The following is a 19,525-nucleotide window of genomic DNA, read 5'->3' as shown; positions in this document are numbered from 1 at the left end:
AGAGCACAAAGTTAAAACTACTCTGCTCTCAGATTCTTGCCTCACTGTTTTTTTTAATCTCAGATTTCCCTTCTCCCCCTTCCCATCTGGAAGCAATGCTAATGACTACCCTTACCTTGTTGAGCCATTCTGCCCTCTCTGTGTCTGGAAAATGGACCTAAAAAAAAAACACCAAACCATCAAACAAAAAAATTAATACAAATACAAAACACTTTTTAGTTAATCATGTCCAGTCATTTATAATACAGGTAAGCTTAGGGATCTCCCTCTGAGCAATGTGTATGTACAGTGAACAACATACTAAGCAGTTAACATTCTTGACAAGAATATTAGAATTCAAGCAGATAAAATATGAACTCATTTCTGAACTACACAGATACAAGTCCAAGCATATATTTAATAGTGGCATCTGGGATAAAGTATTGCTTTAACACCATAAATGAACTAAAAAAAAAAAAAGCACAGTTGACGCAGCTAGCGTCAACCACATTTACCTCCTATGTTTCAGGGGTTTTTAACATGACACGCATAACTGCCAGAGTCCTGACTGCACTTCTACTTCCTTTCATTCATGCCCCATCTTTTGCAATACCAATAAATTATGCCTAGAAATATTTAATCAGTGAAGCTGAAGCTCAGGAATATGGATATAAGTTCCACCGAAAGCCCTTCGAAAGACATTTTTAGTGATTTCTTTTCTTAACTGCAGAAAACAGTAAGACATGGAAGTATGATAGTATATAAATGGGATGGAAAGTACCCATCACAACATGAAAACACCCATTAAATGCTAGAACAGACACACTTTTCCAGACACAGGAAAGCATGGTTAGTAGCTTTAGATCACACACACACACACACACAAAAAAAAAAAAAGAGATGAAAACCTGAAGCAGTTCAGTAGAAGGAGAGTTAGCACTGAACAGCTTCTACAAGATGCAGATCACACTTCTGAAACACAAAGAGCCTTTGAACACACTAAAAACCTGTGACCTATATATACTGACTTTCATGAAGCTATGTCTCTACTAACTGAACTGTCAAGTCTTAATCTCTTCATAGCATAACAGATTGTACCACTGGTTTTAACAGCAGTGCCTACTGGTTATTTTTATTATGCATATATCCCCAAATGCAAACAGTCATTTAAATACATACTTTTTAAACTGTATTTTCAACAAGTTGGATTTGAAAGCAAGCCCCATTAATGATTTGTTTAGTTTTTATTAAATTCTTGCATTAACAGTCAGCACTAACATAACCTTGAATGCACTCAGGTTACCTTCAGAGTAGTCCTCAATTTCATCTAAGCATCCATGTTTTAGCTATGCTGGAGGATTGGCCCCTACAGCATAATCAATATTGTCAGTTATTTCTCTGGTCTGTTTCTTTCTCAATATTCCCAGGCCCATAATTAAGGTAAGCCGTACAATTTTACAGATTCTTGAAGAATTACAAATACTGCTGTCTTCCACTGTCAAGAGAGAGGCTCTTGGCATCTTTTCCAAATTACTTTTTTCAAGTATATCACATATCTATCAAAACCATTACAAGTGGCACGAAAATGACCAATGATCTGCTTGACTGTAACAAAAACATTGAATAGGATGTATTTTACTTGGTGAGTTCAAAGAATAGAATTATTAATAATGGATGGAGCAGTTTTGGAATCATATTATTTTTTTTTATTTAGAATTAATTTCCTACAAAATTATGGTGGGTAGAATGTCAAAGTCTGTATTCAGAGGGCTGGGTGGGGGTTTTTTCCTTTCTTAAAAACAAAATACTTAACTTTTTTTTTTTGCATTTACAACACAAACAGTTACTGCATGTACATAAATTTATAGCTGAACAGGGCTTACACTCAATTTTTGTCTTGCAGGGTTCTCAAGTTGCTTCCAGTCCTCAAGAAGTTAAAGGAACCAAAAGAATGAACACTATGTTAACCATAATGCTAATAAGTACCATGTTGACCTTTCTGCTAAAATATTTGCTTTCTGAATCTGCAGACAGAAAATGTGCCGATTCTCAGTAATTACTTATCTCTTAAGCATATTGATCTAACATCATGAATATTTCATTCTGATATTCTTAGGAGAGAGATCAATGAGGTTCACAGGGTGGGAACTCAAGAGCTGTTCCACACAGAGAACATGAACTACAGCCATTGTAATGAACAGCAATAAAATAAATTAAAAAGAAAAAACAAGTTGAACACACAGATGAGGAAAGGAAAAGAAAATTCATAGAAATACCAAAAGCAAACCTGTCTGCTGCAAGTAATGCAAGATATAACAGAGTTACCATGTTCACACTTCATTTTTAGTCTTTTGTACAGGTATCCAGTTGACATCAATGGGAGAGCCACACTAGACTGAGAAATACTTCCCATCCTAAATATAACCTCAGCCTGGATGAAATTAATCTTCCTTCACAGTGACCCAACTTCCCAGATTTAGGGTATAAACTCCCCAAAGCATAGGCCACATTCCCTGCGCTATGCACACAGGTGACATTCAATTCACCTGACTGGAATAAAACAGGTAGCATCTCTCTCTTGCACCTATCAAGCACCCTCCTCATTCAGTCCCAAATTATGCAGAATCACTTGAGATAGGTTGGAAAACAAGGGGGCACATACACTAGTATTGAGCCATATATGCCAATTTATTAATTTTAAAGTTTATCTGCTGTACAGTCTTTATTATGACCTTGCTTAACAGGACATAGTTCTTACTTTTTCCACAGATTTAATAATTACTTGTCCTTTAGTGTGCCACACCTACCATGCTCCTACCATTATCTGAGTTAGTACTAAGTCAACTCCTCAATTATATAAGCCTAGTTTACTTCTACAGTCGCACACATTAATAGGCAACAAACAATACAATTAATTACATCTTCCATTCCTGCTTCTTATCCCTCTTCCAACCTTGCTTTCCTACTCACTCCACTTTTAACATAACTCAGTTGTATACAGCGTCTATTTTGACATCCAAAACAGAGTAGAGTATACAATCTTCCATCTTCAAGACTCTGAAATTTTTAATCCAGCCAACCTTGAATCAAAAGTTGAGCTGTATTTAATCTTTAGTTGCTCCACAAGCAGGTAGGCTGAAAACAAGGCATAAACATTTATCAATCTACTAATTCCATATGTTTTTAGTCTGCTATATGAGACTGCAATATTAATGGCAATGTTGTATTTTGCGTTAAGAGTTTTTGGTATCAAACACAATCTTACACAAAAGACAACTGCGGAAAGCCTGAGGGATGGAAGGTGGCACTCTGGACCAGTCAGGACTGACACGAGCATGGAGGCAACTGCACAAACATTTTATGGCCAGAAACAAGAATCAAACTGATACGCAAAATCTGTTAATTCCTGTATAAAATCTATTAGACAAGCATGACAGAAAGAGACAGAAGTCAAGATTTCAGCAAAGACACTCAAAAGACTAAAAGCATTCTCCACTTGGTTTCTGTTATTAAATTGCTCATGCAGGTTTGATATTTACTGTCTCATTTCAACCACTTGGTGTAGTTATTATTCAAAGGGAAGTGTAACTAGAGAGAACAGTTGCAAGAAATACCCTAATGACCATGTTCAGCATCAAAAACATTATTTTAATACATGTTCCAGGAACATTCTAATACTAACAGATTTGCAAAAATACTTGGAAGTGCTCAAAAGATGCATTTTTGCACATTAAAAATACATGGCAGCTTTCTCACACAACTGCTTGTGCTCAGCTCTAAACAAGTCTCATGTCTACTTCCTATTTCTAATACATTCATATCCTGTGCTGTCAAAAACTCAATTCATAACACATTATTTTTTTGTAATGATCAATAGAATACCAGAAAGAGTCCAAGGAATGTAGTTCCTTATTCTGTCCTGGAAGATAATAAACCAAAATATATTTACTTGTTCTGTCCTGGAAGATAATAAAACAAAACAGGAACAGAATAAAACCACTAACAAGCTCCTATTTCCATAATAACAGCAGAAACGTTTCTTACCCACAATTATTTTATTATTCAAACTCTCTATATACACTCTTCATATTGGCTAAATTAACTCAGTTTTCTGCCCAGATGATCATCTGCAGCTTTCAAAGGAAACAAGGCTAGACAAAGAATAATTACCATTAAACTCAAACCCCACAGACTAAGGATTGGTATGAAATTTTGAAAAGTCAAATAGCAATCAGCAAATGATATCAAATGAGTTTCAAAGGGCAAATAATAATATTGCTGCCTTAACTATAATTCTTCATCCACATAAATGAGGTTTCACATATCTACATAAATGTCACTAAAAGCAAAGATTGACAAGAAAAGGAGAAAGAATGAAGTTTCAACACCCTTCTGGAAGTAATGCTGAATTGCTCTCACCACAAGTTACAGGTATTAATAATCTACTTCAAAAACATAAATTGCACAGTAGTTGTTATTCACTGATCCCCTCACTGTAAAACACCTCTCTTTTTAAAATTATCTTTGTAGCCTTCTCCACCCTTAAAGCTATTTATCAGCCAATCCTGGTTATATTTAACTTCTATTTAATGATTCTGATTAATACATAGGTCCTAAGTATTATTTACATAAACTGAAACAACAAAAATGGCACCTACATTGAAAGTAAAAAGCTACTGCTACTGACCAGAGTATTCCATAAAGTGAAAACTTTTTTTGCTCCAAACCAATCACTTTCTCATGAATTGTGTATTACAGCACAGTAAGAGAAGGAAGCAATAAAAGCAGTTTAGATTAAAAAAAAACAACAAACAAAAAAAACCAAACAAAAACCTCACACAACTGTATGTTGGCTTTTCCCTTCTATTCCCCTCCAAGGATTAAACATATGAATTCAATTTTAGACTATGTTAAAAATAATGTGTTATAATAGCTATGTTTAACAGATACTTACCCGAGTCAACATTACTTAGCTTATGCTTAGTTCCTTCCATTTCCACTGTTTAATTACTTGCTGCTCCAGATGAAAATCTTAAAAGAAACTATACCAGTAATTTTTTGATTAATTACAAGGTCCCGCAGTATAACCAATTCTTGATATAGTTACAATGTAACTAAGTGTCCTTGAGCAGTTTTCCAATTACTTCACAAATCTCTCTTACATTAGACACCAATCCTTTCTGCTTACTTTGGAAATCTGAAATTCTATACCAAAAAATCCTCCCCTCTATCAAAAGCACATTTGTCTACCTTAAATGTAAAAATATAAAAGGTTATCAAAATTAGTCTTCATAGTCTCTTTATGCATCATCAGTGGAGAGGGAGAGCATCCCACAGAAGGAAATGCAGAACAGAAGTCCAATTTAGGTGCTCTAAATTGCCTTCTGAATGCACAGCATAAGCACTTATTCAACTACTAAGCCTAAAACTAGGTGGTGTGGCAAAAAAGAAACACACTAAATTATCCTTTGAATGTGAACTGCCAGATTAATTTGGCTAAACTCACTGCACTTGCAACTCAAAAAGGCCAAAGAAATTTAGTAGAAGAATTAAGAAGAATCCCAGCATGAATAGAATAAAGAGTGTCATACAGTGATATTCAAGCTCAATTTAACAGCTATTCACTCCAGTGTTTTCCAGTCGGTAAAGCAGGCTGGCCTAAGGACATTTTAGGTAAAACAATGCTGAGCAGGGCTAATGGCTTAATCCCATGTATTCCAGCCAGCGATCCCAATCCCCTCTCTCTCACTGGAGAAACAAGGAGCAGCAGTAGGTGAAGTATTTGTTCCTTTCCACAGGGGAATCAACGCAGAGTCTTCTGCTACTCAACACAACCTGAAGAGGCTTGTCCTCAGACACAGAATGGGTGGACAACCGCTCTTTCTAATAGGAGGTAAAGAAGGGGTGGCTGAAAGGAAAGCAGAGCAGCCAGGCTGTCTCCTGTTACTCCAGTAATCCACCCCCAGGGTTATCCCAGCAATTCTCCTAACTTCTGTCAACCCCAGAAATACTGTAGCTCCCATATCTTCTGAATTACAAGGAAAAACACACTAAATATTTACTGTTGCAGAACTGCAGGATTCAGTATTCCTGAAAGAGGTGGTTATATTGTTAATAATGAGGGTTCCTCAAAAATGCTGCAATTAATCATGGGCCCTTGATACTAAATTAACAAACAACTGCCATTTCCATTATTTTTTGGTAATCTGATTCTGTTTCTGTTTAGCATGCTTTAGCATCGATTTTATACTTGCAGCCTTAAATATATTAAAATGATTAGCCTTTGCAGAGCAAAATTCATATTCAGTATTACAAATGCTGTATGTTTTTAGTTTGGGGATTAAGCAAGGACTCTTGAAACAGTTTCACTGAGAATCACTAGGGTTGTTTTGTATATGTAATGTCTTTCAACAGAAACACCTGGAAGATTCGGAAGCAGGCTGGATATAGAAAATCAGTTGTGTTGAACACACTGTCAAAGCCCACAGGGTACTTAACAAAACAGCAGTTAGAAGGACACAGATAAATCAGTACAACTAACCTCAAATTAAAAGCTATATAAAATAAACAGTACAGATTTTATAGTAATTGCCCATAAACAACAAAAAAAAATTAAAAAAATAATTGAAGATCAGAAAATTAAGGGGAGGGGAAAAAAAAACAAAAAAAAAATTAAAAATACCACACACACAGAGTAAGGAGGATACAGAGATAAAGGAGGCGGGGAAGGGCCCTAGAGTCATTGTCACTGCTCTCTGATCACTATAAAACCTGAAAGTAAAATGGCAATATTGGAAAAAGTAGAAACTTATCTAAATGGAAGAAACAGTTGTATGCCAAGCTAGGTTAACGATTGTGTTTTTTTATAAACTGAAATGTAAGCCATTTAAGTGCTTGGACAACACACTGGAAAACAAAATAAACCTTTTTTTTTTAAAAAAAAGGAGGTGGGGAAATTACATGCCCTTTGTGTAAGATTTGGACCTATAAGATGAGAGTGGTGTTAGAAACACTTACTTCGTATCCCACCAAATGTTCCTAAAACACTCTACGAGCACAGACATTGTCATCCCACATGAATTGCCACTATCAGTTCAGCAAGTCCTAAGGGCTGCCACAACAAATTATAGACAGCTGTTCACCACAAGTTTTCCAATGTGATCTCTACCATATTCTCCACTGCCTCACAAGCTCTCGGCTTCAGAGACAGCATGAGCATCAAGGTGAAAAATAATTCTTTCAACAACATGGCAATTAAACACAAAACAAGTTAGCACTTGTAAAAAGTCTGAAACAAATGGCTTTTCAACACCTCCGGGTTTCAATACTAACACAGGAAAGCTACTATAATAAAATTTATATACCCCAAGTAATAAAACTGAGATTCTTTATATGGTATAGAAAGTTTTATTTCATTGCAGCCTTCTGTTACCTCTGTTCCTCTCCCCTTCTTCTTAAAGGTCTAAAGAAAGGCCTAATATACTGACCAGTTCAAACCTGGAATAAACAGTAGCTCACATACACAGGATACTTCAGCATCCTTGTATGCACTGAAGGACGTATTTCCTAACATACACATTTGTAGATACCATATCTGGGAGACAAGGAAAATGACTAGCAGCACATCGGCTGTTTATTCTAAAGTCAGGCTAAACTAGCATAAGACAGGTCTTCAAAAAATGCTGCAAATGGTAGCAGCACTGTAAGGAGAGCCACCGCTTCCCCTACACACACTGTCGAACTTCACTGAAGCCCAAACTACACAGAGGGATCTCACATCCACCCTTTCTGCTGTGCTAGAATTAGAACATAAAATTCAATTCAAAATATTTAATGCTTTTTTAAAATGTTACCAATGACCATAAATGTACCTATGTTTGTCATTTGAATAATAGAGATGCTACTTTGCTTAGATTTTTTTTTAATTATATTATACATAAAATACATATAAGACTAATTGAGAAAGTTGCCCTTCTGTTTTCCTTCTCTGCACAGAATTCACTGGAACAACATTTATAAAATTAACAATCTTCCAATTTTTGCTAGCAGCCTAGCAAAAATCTGATCATCTTAAAGTTTTGGCATCTGTGGATTCAGAATCCATCCCTCTGCTGCCCTGCAATACCACCAGAATATTCTCACTTGAACATTCCCCCTAACTTCTATGGCAAACAATGTCTCCAGCAATGCAAAATAATGCTGTATTTGCAAAAGAAAAGCCCTGCCTAAAAGAGGCTACAGAGCTCTGATACAATCAAAATGGCAGCCCAGAAGCAAGTCATGCAATTCAGCACTGAAGGATGCCCAGAGATTACAAAGCACAACAGTTTCATTCTCTCCATGCACATCTTTCACTTCAACATCTATCAAATATGCCTCACTTATAATGGCACTGAGGCTTGTCAAGAACTGCATTACTCTTCAGCAATTTGACTCACCAGTACAAAAACTAGATAAAATTTGCCTAAGTGCTGCTATTTTTGCAGATGGAGCAAGCATGCCGCAACACAAAGTTACCCAAAACCTCCTACTTAGCAGCAGCTTGCCATAACAAAATCCTCCGGGATAGGCATTATAAGCAGCTGCTCTGGAAGAATGACAGCACAGTAGTCTGCTACTAAGTAAGGGAACTGGGAAATCCTGCTTCTAGCCTGACACTCAGCCTTTGCAACCCCAACTCGAGGAAAGCTGTTCATTCTAGAAATTAAAACCCAAGCATAATTAACTTCCAGAAGCATCCTGGCTTAATCACCTGAAGAACGCCACATAAAACAAAAATCCCTTGCTTTACCACTAGTGGTTACACAATTTCCTTCCAAACATCTGGAAATACATTGGCATGGGTTTCTGTCATATCTGGATGCAGAATTTACCCTAAACACAGCATACTATGTCTGCTAGAGGAAACCACATAGCCTTCTTTTGTTCATCTGTTACCTCTTTCTAAACAGAAAACTTTAAGCCTTCAGTCCTCCACTGCAGATTCATCTTCTAGTGCAGCTTAATTTCAGAATTACCTTCAAGTACCAATACATTTATAGTATATATCATAACTCAGGCTTCAATATAGAGATGAAGTCAACTCTAACCAAATTGCTTTATTCTCACTGCAGTTTAAGATCTTCTTTTTCCTGAATCATTGCATTCACATTCACACTTCTTTTCTACTTTCCACCTGGAAAAGGATTGTAAGTTTTCAGTGATAGGTTTGGACTGGGACAGGACAGCAAAAAAAAAATAAAAAAAAATTAGAAGGTATATGAGGTTATTAAGTTACAGGAACCTTTTGATGGTTTCCACTTTCTGAAGGATCCACATGCAGAATCTCCAACCTAAGACTGATATCCTGACACAGAAAGAGACATATTTTTCACACCTAGCTAGTATTTTTCTCTAGAATTTAATGAAGGTTTCTGGACCATGTCTAAAACAAGATCTCTGGTTCCCGGGGTGGGAGTTTTCCAACAACTAACTTCAGCAATGTGACACAATATGTCAAATTTGACAGGAAGCGTTCCTAAGACTCAAAACAAGTTATTGCAAACAAGAAATAGAGCCTTTAGGACTTGTATTTGTTAAACAAAAGGATTAATCTTGCCTTAATCTTTCTCTACAAGAAAAAAAAATACCATCATGATAAATACATAGACTGAAGAAATGAAGTTATGCTTCTCAGTTTGATGGCTAGGCTTTTTATTGTGATTTTTTTAAATCTCCTTAATATAATAACAAAAAATCCTGCCTATTTCATATAAAGAGATTTGAATTTAAAAGCACTCATGAAAACACTGGATATACTAGCAACGCAAGGACTAAAACCATCATTATGTTTAGCATGCAGGTCCACCAAGACCTAATAAGTCACCTGTATATACATTTTCCCGACACCTGACTGGTGTCTGCTGCCTGGCAGACCTACCAAAAGCCAATCCTTCAATTACACCACTGAAGTCCATATCCATCATTCAGAACCCATCAAGATTAAAGATTCACTGAAAGATAGCAATCTTCAAGTTTACAGGGAGTGGAACATTCCTAACAAAAATATTTCAAGGCATTCTTCATCTAACAGTTTACCATTCTTCTAAATAGTCAGCTGTAACAGACGTGATGTTGAGCACTTCTTAAAGCAAGGCAACATAAGAACTTAGGTTTAACATTTTGATCCCGTACTACCCACATTTACAACAGTGCTTTTACCTACACTATTTCCTTATTCAGAAGACCAGAATTCACTATCAACTGTGACAGCAGGATGCCCTTTTCTAATCTCACCTTCAGTGGGCATTCAGAGCGGTAACAATTGTATTTTAAATGCTGATGTCCAATGAAAGGCCAGGACAAACAAGAGTTAAAAAGTCAAAAACTGAATAGCATAACACCCTAGACAAGCAAAATATCAAGAACTAGATTTATACTGATTAAAGTTTTGCCATCACACCAGGTTATAGACACCTAGTGCAACAAATGTTTATGAAATAAAACATTTCATGGCAGCCCACATCAGCACACTTCCAAATTCCCACAAGCATTGCAAACATTACTGAAAGCAGAGACCCAGATTTTAAATGTTTAAACTGCTGAAAGGTATAGCATGAACCATAGCTGTAAGGGCTTAGTGAATTTTGCCACTTGAAAAACGTTACACAGCACTACTTTTTAACACGTTATTGACTTCACCCTTTTATTCTCAAAGTAATTTCATTCCTTCTCCTCCTTTCCCAGATAAAGTCTTAATACCTTGAAATTTGAGCTTTCAGGCTTTAAAAACTTTATAAAGGCATTAGCAACTTATTTTCAACTTGTCACATTTCAAAAACATGATATCTTTTGTACTTTTAAGCCTGTAAAACAAATTCCTTTTCAGTTCCCTTGAAAATCCAGACATGTTCCCATTCAACTGCATGCCAGAGTGTCTTGCTCTCTTGATGGTCAACAGAAGAAAAAAATCTTCCTCTCTGGACTGCTAAATATTAGCTTTCAAAATAGCTTATACAACCAGTATCACAGCACAACTTAACTATCCTTTGAATTGTCTACAGCTATGAAAAGAAGTGCTGGGCTCTGCACCAAATTCTCAGTCATCCTTGTTGTTGCTATCTAGACTGAAACGTTGAAGGTTTCTTCTCCTTTTACTCCACTCACCCACTACCCGCTTTACTAACCCCTCTATTCAGGAGCTCTGATTCACTAAAACAAAGGTTCCTTCACCAGGGAGATCTTATTCCTGTTAACACTTGCTAGATTACATAGCTAATCTCTCTAACAGAACCATGCAGGAGTTCTGTGAGGACTAAAATGGACATCAACTTTCAGGAAAGATAAGTGTTCAAGAAGTACTGACCACCTTCTGCAAGACTGCCTGTCCTCTTTCTCAGCCAGATTACGTGTCCTTTCCAGTGTTTAACTGGCTTACCAGCAGCTAATTACTGAAGAGCAATATGATCTCCTGTGACTCAATGTGCACCTTTTAGCATGAAACATCTCCACATACTGAACCCCAAACTTTATAAGTTAACCTTTTTCTTTTCTTTCTTTTTTTAAAATGTAACCTATAACTCACAATGCATTTGAAACAAATCTGTGTGAACTCTGACAAGACAAATATCATTCACTTTTTACTGGTTTGCAGGTGAGGAAACTGCAAATTTGTATTTGAAAATACAAAACAGCAAAACAGAGAACTTGATTTTTTTGTGGTATTCAAGCTAAAATACAGTATCAGAGCATGCAAATTCAAGCTCGGTTAACCTGCATCCTAAGAAGTCAAACAAGTCTGTAGACTTATTATTTAGTTCTTATGTGCTTCTTATTTAGTTCTTACACTAAAAGAAAATATATGCGCACTCATGTTTTGACTGAATCTGACTCCCAACACCATCAAAAACTTCTACATACTGCACTGCACCAGTACTACCCAGCCAGAGTTTATTCTTAGTATTAAAACATTTTTTTAAACATAATCAGAAATCATTCAAGGTATAACAAGCATTTTAAAATCCCCCTGTATCATTTCTAGCTGAAACACTGGAAACTTACTATATAAAATCCAGAAAGTATAAAGGGTATAGACAGACTGTCTGGCAGTTTTGTTGAACCTGTAAAAATTCAGTGATAAACTCTCTCTGAAACTATAAAACTCTGCTGAGAAAGTAACAGAAAGCAGAACATTCTAATAATGTGAAACCAAAAAGAGTCCTAACGTTTAATTTGGGTCTCAGTTAACATAGTGACAACAAATGGTGGGGAGGAAAGCCCTAGTTAACGGGATAGCATCAGGCATCAGATTACAAACAGCTTACATGTGTAACTCTTTCTGGTTCTTCAATTCAAGCATTTAACCAGATTCTTATACCGGGTTCTTCTACAAATCTCAATATTTCTAATAATCAGGTGCACACTAAAATTTCTAAGATTTATGACATTTGTTCTCTATTCTCTCTAAAACAATTTTGTCCCCCTCAATGGATTGTATTTCAGCACAGAATACAGTATGGTGTTATCTGTTAGAAAAAGATACACAAAATATATTCACACATTTCATTGGCAACAGTCTCTGCATCAATAGCACAGGAACTTCTGCATTAGGCGAGATCAAAGGTCCAGCTAACACAGTAACCAGAAGTGATGTCTAAGGAAAAAGAGGAAACTAAGTAGTACTACAGAGTTATCCTTCCCTGAATATCCTCTCAGCTTCTGTGAAGCCTGGCTGTAACTGTCAGCAGCTGTTGTCATCCTCCTTCACCCCTTCTACCTCAAAAATGCTCCGATGCTTGGGGAAAAAAAAAAAAATAAAATTAAAAAATCCATTTTATGAATTCCCTTGCATCAGATAAGTTTACTTAAGGCAAAACTGATGCTCTAGATTTTTAGGGCAGCCCTTATCCTCACGCAGGATCATGCTGAAAATACAAGACCAATGAAATACATAACTGGAAAACACTCTGACCACTGAATTCCAATCCCCTGCAATTGCAGGCATCATTATCATACTGCTGTTTATAAACTCCACCTTAAAACCAGAGTTGGCTACCACTCCTCAGTACAGACCAGGAAGGGCAACTCCAGTGTGTTTTCAGTAGGCTGGGTTGCTAAGGAAAGACACTGAAGCACTCCCTGCTAAACCAAGTTTCTAAACATAGGTATGCTACATTGTATGTTTGAGTTACAAGGTGGAATCAAAACCCAGACTGCCTCCCAACTAAATTAAGTATTATCCTCATCCTTAAATATCAGTCTTACTATTTTGATTCTATGTGTTATCAATAAAAGATACTTTAGGGGAAAAATTCTTCAACTGACAGAAGATAATGTTCAAAATAAAAATCCCCAGCAAATACGCACCCGGCAATATCACTTGGTTTTGAAGTAGAAAAGGTATTTTCATCATATACTGAAAAGGTTTTACAAGCATGTTTTCAATCTATGCCCACAGCTTGTAATTCCTGTATTCATACAAATCGTGGATCTGTTTCAATAACCAATCTTTCAGCTGGAATATCTGTCCCATGACTGAGCTTAGCACCTCTTACCCAAGAAGCCATTTTAGAAAAAGCAGAGTAAGTGTACTTAAATCAAACCTACAGAAGGAAAGGATGCTACTGAAACCACATCCTCTGAGGAAAACATGCATGCTTATGCTACTGGATTGACACATATGGCATCTGTACAGTATAACATCCAGCAAGTTGCAAATCTCCCACAAGACAAATACTTTCTGTCAGCCACACACCAACAGAAAAATATTGTGTGAAGGTCAGAAGAAGGTTTTCATATATAAATGCAAAGCTGTTTTGGTTTTTTTTATATTCTGGAATTAGAAAAGCGGGTAAAACGCTGGTCCAAGTAAAGTCAGCTGCCAAACTCCTATGAATTCAGTAGGCTCAGAGGAAGAATTCTTCAGCAAGTGGACAAAACATACACAATTTTGCCCTGGAATGTGGATACAGTGCCTAAGACAAATACAACATTAAAAACAGATTAACAGCCCAGCATTGAGACTTAACATTGACACTGATGAACTCAATTTTCATTAAAAATAGTAAAAAAATTGAAATAAACAGAATTTCATGCTTACAGAAGTTGCTGTTCAGGACTACACACAGAACAAGTAGGAGGACAAAGTATGCTTGCAGTGTCTGTCTAGAGCTGTACAATAATCTTCATCACAAAGTGAATTCTATACCAAAATACACCACCCACAGCACTACAAGATTTATGATCATCTGCAAACAGATGAATACTTCCTGGCAGGCACCTCTGAGTTTGCAACATAATGAAGTCCGTGCTTACAAAAAGGAAGATAAAGCCCTTCAAGTAGAATTGAAGCAAACGAGTAAATGGGTACCAAAGGGCATGCAGTACCTTTTCTCCAATGCACTACTACTTGTTGTAATATTTCAGTTAAAACATGCCTAGATATTTGACAGTCCTGTTGATCCTTTGACTTGAGTACACAGCAATATTTGTTCAGTCACTTACCCTTCCATGCCAGTCTTTACAAATCAGCAAAGCCAAGGGAAAAAAAATACTGTTCAAAGTAGGAAATCTGGAGTTTAGAACCAACATTTGACTTTTTTTTTTTTAATTATTGACAGTTTCAAGAAGATGACATCTTTTAAGAGATCACAAAATACAAAGTAAATAAAAAAATACTAATGACTAAATAGAAATAGAAAGCCCAGTCATCAGCTTGCAATGCTCCCCTTCACCCTACCAAAACTCCTCAGGCCCTGGTTCCAGGAAACATCCCCTGAGATTCCAGTTTCCTGCAGACACAGGCACTTTCTCTCATGTTATGACTGCAAACCATCACTGATACTAAATTTCAAAATAGTTGTCTTACAATGCTCTACATCAAAACATTCTCCAGCCTCTATTAAAGAGGTTTTCCATCTCAAAAAACCAGGGAAACTCTAATACAAATCCTCTTTCTAAGCTAAGCTCTTTTTTAAAACAATACTGGAAACTAAAGAATGTACTTTCCCCAGTTGTTTGGGAAGTTTAACGTTTGGCCATATATGTCTTAAATGATACTATATTTTAAATTTCTCTGCTTTTAATGCAAATTAACTTATTTTACTGGCATATGTTTAGAGAGTAATTCCTATATTTTCTGAAAGAATATACTCTAGTTTTTACACAAGCAGTTACAAACCCAGCCCTTCCGTAGAACACTGTGAACTGTGGAAGAACTACTGCCTTGAGTATATACCAAAGATTTTCAATAATACCATCAATTTACTTCCAGGTAGCATGCCCAATCAAGCGTACACAGTTGCTGACCTGAACAACAAAAACTTTTTTCTATACACACAGCCACTGGTTATGCTCAGCAAGTGCCTGCATGGAGATGTTTGCCTACAAGTGAAACTAGCCCTTGTATAAAGGCAGCTACTGCCCTTCAAACACATGATGGGTAGCAAGTAGCTGAGTGATTAAGATTCGGTATTTTCTTGGATGCAGAGGAGGAACGTTCCAGCATTAGACTGCTGGAATTGTTGGGTGTTTGACAGGATGGAGAGGTAGCAAGAGCAAATTAAAAAAGAGTTGGATACATTTTTCCTTTTATAAGCGCAGCACAGAGCTGCCACCTCTTGTCTCAACCATTATAAACAGTCTATGTTCTTCCACTTCCCAATTTAGCAGTAAAAATAGCCATCATAAATCAATACTACTTTAATTAGTGACAGCAGTAGTAAGTCACTTTATAAACATACAGCCTACAATTGAATCATAACATTAAGCACACAATAGAGTCTTTAAAGACCAAGTTGCTTACAACTGATACTTAAGCTCACCATTTCTGCATTTTAATCCACACCTACCGCCCCACTTTGGATATTTGCACAGTGTATAGCCGTAACAGAGATTATCAGATCATACCCACTAGATCCTGGTTGCAGTTCACAACAGGAAAACTCTTTTTACATCTCAGCAACCCCTTTTACCTATATACGGCTTCACAGCAATTTCAAAGGTTTCCTTTTTAAAGATTCAAATATTGGTCATCAGTAGGCAATTGCTGAATTATTCTTCTCTGATTTTCAAAATTCTATCTGTTACGTGTCCAAGAATAATCTAGTCACTCTACACCTGCTATATTATTAGTAGACAGGAATAAGGGCCTCTGGAGAGAGATTCATCTGACATCTTGAAACTTTTCTCCCATGGTCAGATAGAGTCCTCTGGAGGTGCCTGTATTAAAGAAAATCTCAAATTAATTTGGACTTATATGTCTAAATTTAGGTTCAGCAAATGCTAGCTCTAAGTGGAAACCAAACATCTTGTGCCTAGAAATAAACTGAATATTAATTCTACAAGTTGAAAGAAATTTCTGTCAATTAAAGACAACTGCCTGAACTGCAAAATCAACCACCTAGTCGATCAGTTCCCTAAAATCTAGCTTCAAGAAATCTTGCCCACAGCAATGCCAGAATAACTATGCCACTTTATTTGATTGCTCCCAAGCAGAACCTTCCTTAGCCTGCACTTTTCTTGAAGGAGAGGTTAATGGTTGTGCACATGCAGGGAGTAATATATGCAGCCAAGTCACTGTTAGCTCCTAAACTGTCAGCAGATTTTGCAACAGATGCTGCTGCACAGCGCTAATAATTTTTTAGGAGCTCTACAACAGAATATTTACTATGTGTATTAATTAAAATCTAACAGCTGTGGCCCACATTATTCCTTGCTAAATTTAGGCACGTAAAAAGTAGCAGTGAAGTTGTGACCTCATTACTCTAGGTTCTTATTATACAGAGAAAAGGGACCTCCTGCAAAAAATTCAGCTCATCCGTTCTCACAGACTAAAGACAGCTGGCAGAAAGAGACTTAGATCTCTGCAATGAGGTGCCCAAGTTCAGTAGGCTGAATCTACATTTCAGTTTGCTACAGAGAACTTCATTGTGTGTGCTAATTGGCAATAGATTTTTTTTTTAATGGCTTTTACAGTTGATTGTGTTGGTTTAGGCCTGAATCCCAGCCCAGTACAACTAACAGATATTTTCAGCAGTCTAAGATCTGTACGCAGCTCTTAATCACATGTAATAGCTTTCTTGCAAAAGTTATCACTTGACTTTAGAAGAATGCAGTGATGACAGTTAAAATGAAACTAAACCCCTGAGTAAAATGCCACAGTTATTTTCAGAGATCTGCATAAATAGCAGTTAATTTCCAACTATATCATTCCAGCTGAAAAAAGTATTTTCAAGAATTTGATAACGGCTTTTCCATGTACAACTAGCCTCTGAGGAAAAAAGCAAGGATTTTATTTCTTTTCAGTATCAAAGGGATGTTGAAATCAAATCCACCATTCTTGCTGCCATATATGATTTGCTGCATCTGATACAGGCCTGACTGCTCAATGTATTTGAAACATTATTAGGATATCAAATAGTAAGCAAGCTTAACATTCATCTATGACACTTTTTTTTTTTTTTAAACTAAATAAATTGAAGACTTTTGTTTTAAGTAAATAGTTGAACATCTAATTGTCTATGGAAATGTCTGCAATTAAAAGTAATTTTTAAACTATGTTGGATAAAATTTAAACAGTCTTTAGGATATGTATTTCAATGTCTCATTCTCAATGTTCTCTCTTATATACAGGAGCTCATATAGTTACTTTCTGTTAAAACAGTGACATCTCAAATTCCACGTCACTGACTAATCTCAGCTGCTCCAAATCAGAATTTTTTTCCATTTCACTTACTCAATGGGAGATTGCAATGTAACAGCTTTACTTATACATTGCATTCTTCGCTAGAGTATGACAGACAGCAATGTTATTTCCATGTGCCTGGCAATGCAAACAATCACTGCAGCAGAAAGCAGAGCTGGAGTTCATCACTTTGATTGTTGGAACAAGAAACTAGAACAAATGAAAACCCGTAAGATGACTGAGGTTGACAAAAAGAAAAAACATTTCCCCAAGCACTGCAAGTCTCAAGCAAGAAAGCAAATGACCTTGTAAGTTCTTACAGGTTACATCTAAACTAGAAGCTTATGTGTTACATGGGAATCAAGAATCATAACTTCGTAGCAGAGGAAATTCCAAAGTGATTTGTCAGAGTTTAAAACCCATTAATTTTAGGAACACTGATGAACTAATCTCCTCACTCTGGCAATTGGATACATTTCTGTTGCTTTTCAATAAATTGAAGCTTAAATGATATTCTACAGTTTTTCAGCTTGTACCCTGAGGACACAGATGTGAATCAATGTTATTACAGCAAGGATAAATGCTTTAAAGCAACTGTAAGTAAAAGCTACAATCACTTCCATCCTGTTAGCAGAGTTTCACTTCAAGCACAAATGCCTCCACTTCTTACTCTAAAAGAAGTTTTACAAAATATCTGCCAAATATTCTACATCCCAAATACCCAACTCACTTGAAGGGAAGGTGAAAGTTTGGATGTCTTCAGCCAGAAACAACACAGACTGTCCCCGGTATCTCTTAGAGTTTTCCTATTACCCATTTCCGAGGTAAATGTTTGAACATCTTCAAGTATTGTCCATTGGGCCTTAATGGTCCCGTGTACACTTATTCCCAAACAAGAACTGCCCACTACAATTCCCCCCACTCCTCTGTAATATCCAGAACAACATGGTGCAGACCCTCTCCCCAAATCCAGCGGAGGTTTAAGCACTAGCAAAAAAATCCCAATAATTTTAAAAAAGAGGAAAAATACCCAATTTCAGGCATATACACTTTCACTTCCATTGATAGCTTTGTCAGAAGTATTGTTATGGTGTTACTAGTACAACAGACTTTCTTCCTAGTAGTGCCTGAAAACCAAAAAATTCAGTATAAAGGAAGTACATATACCAACAACAACATGTGTGTGCTGAAAGCAAATCACTTAGCCCTGAATTACTGTTTTAAAAGAACACTTTTGTAGTTCCTCATCTTTCACATAGTAAAATTACAGTTTGTATTCTTATATGAGAAATTGATTTGTAAAAAAAAGGATTTACAAATCAAATCTATTTTCAAGTTGTCACTACAGCTCTGTGTGTAAGGGATTACTCTAATGAACTAAAAAGGAAAAAAAAAAAAACCAAAACCAAAACCAAAAAACCCCTAACTTCATTCTGGGTTTTTTTCCACAAATCAAAGTAACAAAGTGAACAGATTGGTAACATTTTTGTTATTCACTTTAGAGAACTCATGAAGGATAGGACACATATGGGAAAGAAACTTCAGACTATAATTCCAAAACTTTGAAAACACAAAGGAACTGAAAAAAAAAAAAACACCAATTGTTGGCAAATACGTTTTCTGTTATCATACATCTACTCTAAGACCTGAAAACAAGACAAGCACATATTATATGCAACTTGTTAAAAAGCTTTATAAATAGCCAAACTTAGTAGAAAATTCTCATTTTAAAGACTTACATGAACAAGACAGAAGTAAGAAAACATGGACAAAGGAACATGGGCAGTTTAGGCACACTCACATCAACACAGTACTCGTATCTAACACACCCTAAAAAGAAAAAGAAAAAAAACAACACAAAAAACCACCACTTGCAAAGGCCCA

At 36.3% G+C, this 19,525-nt stretch overlaps 1 protein-coding gene across 4 annotated transcripts in view; it reads right to left on the bottom strand.

Annotated features, from left to right (window-relative positions):
- Window positions 1-19,525, bottom strand: part of ESYT2 (extended synaptotagmin 2) — a 96,968-nt gene that overhangs the window by 59,191 nt on the left and 18,252 nt on the right. For all 4 annotated transcript variants that reach the window (XM_049798263.1, XM_049798260.1, XM_049798261.1 and 1 more), the window contains exon 2: window positions 116-157. Coding sequence is in view for 3 of the 4 variants with exons in the window: in XM_049798260.1 (XP_049654217.1) it covers window positions 116-157 (42 nt within the window). In the remaining variant the exon portion in view is untranslated. The remainder of the gene's footprint in view (window positions 1-115; window positions 158-19,525) is intronic.

This window comes from Accipiter gentilis, chromosome 4 (genome assembly GCF_929443795.1).
Source record: "Accipiter gentilis chromosome 4, bAccGen1.1, whole genome shotgun sequence".
Classification (NCBI taxonomy): Eukaryota; Metazoa; Chordata; class Aves; order Accipitriformes; family Accipitridae; genus Astur; species Astur gentilis.
Note: the sequence above shows the minus strand (reverse complement) of the source record. Positions and strands in the feature narration are given on the sequence as shown.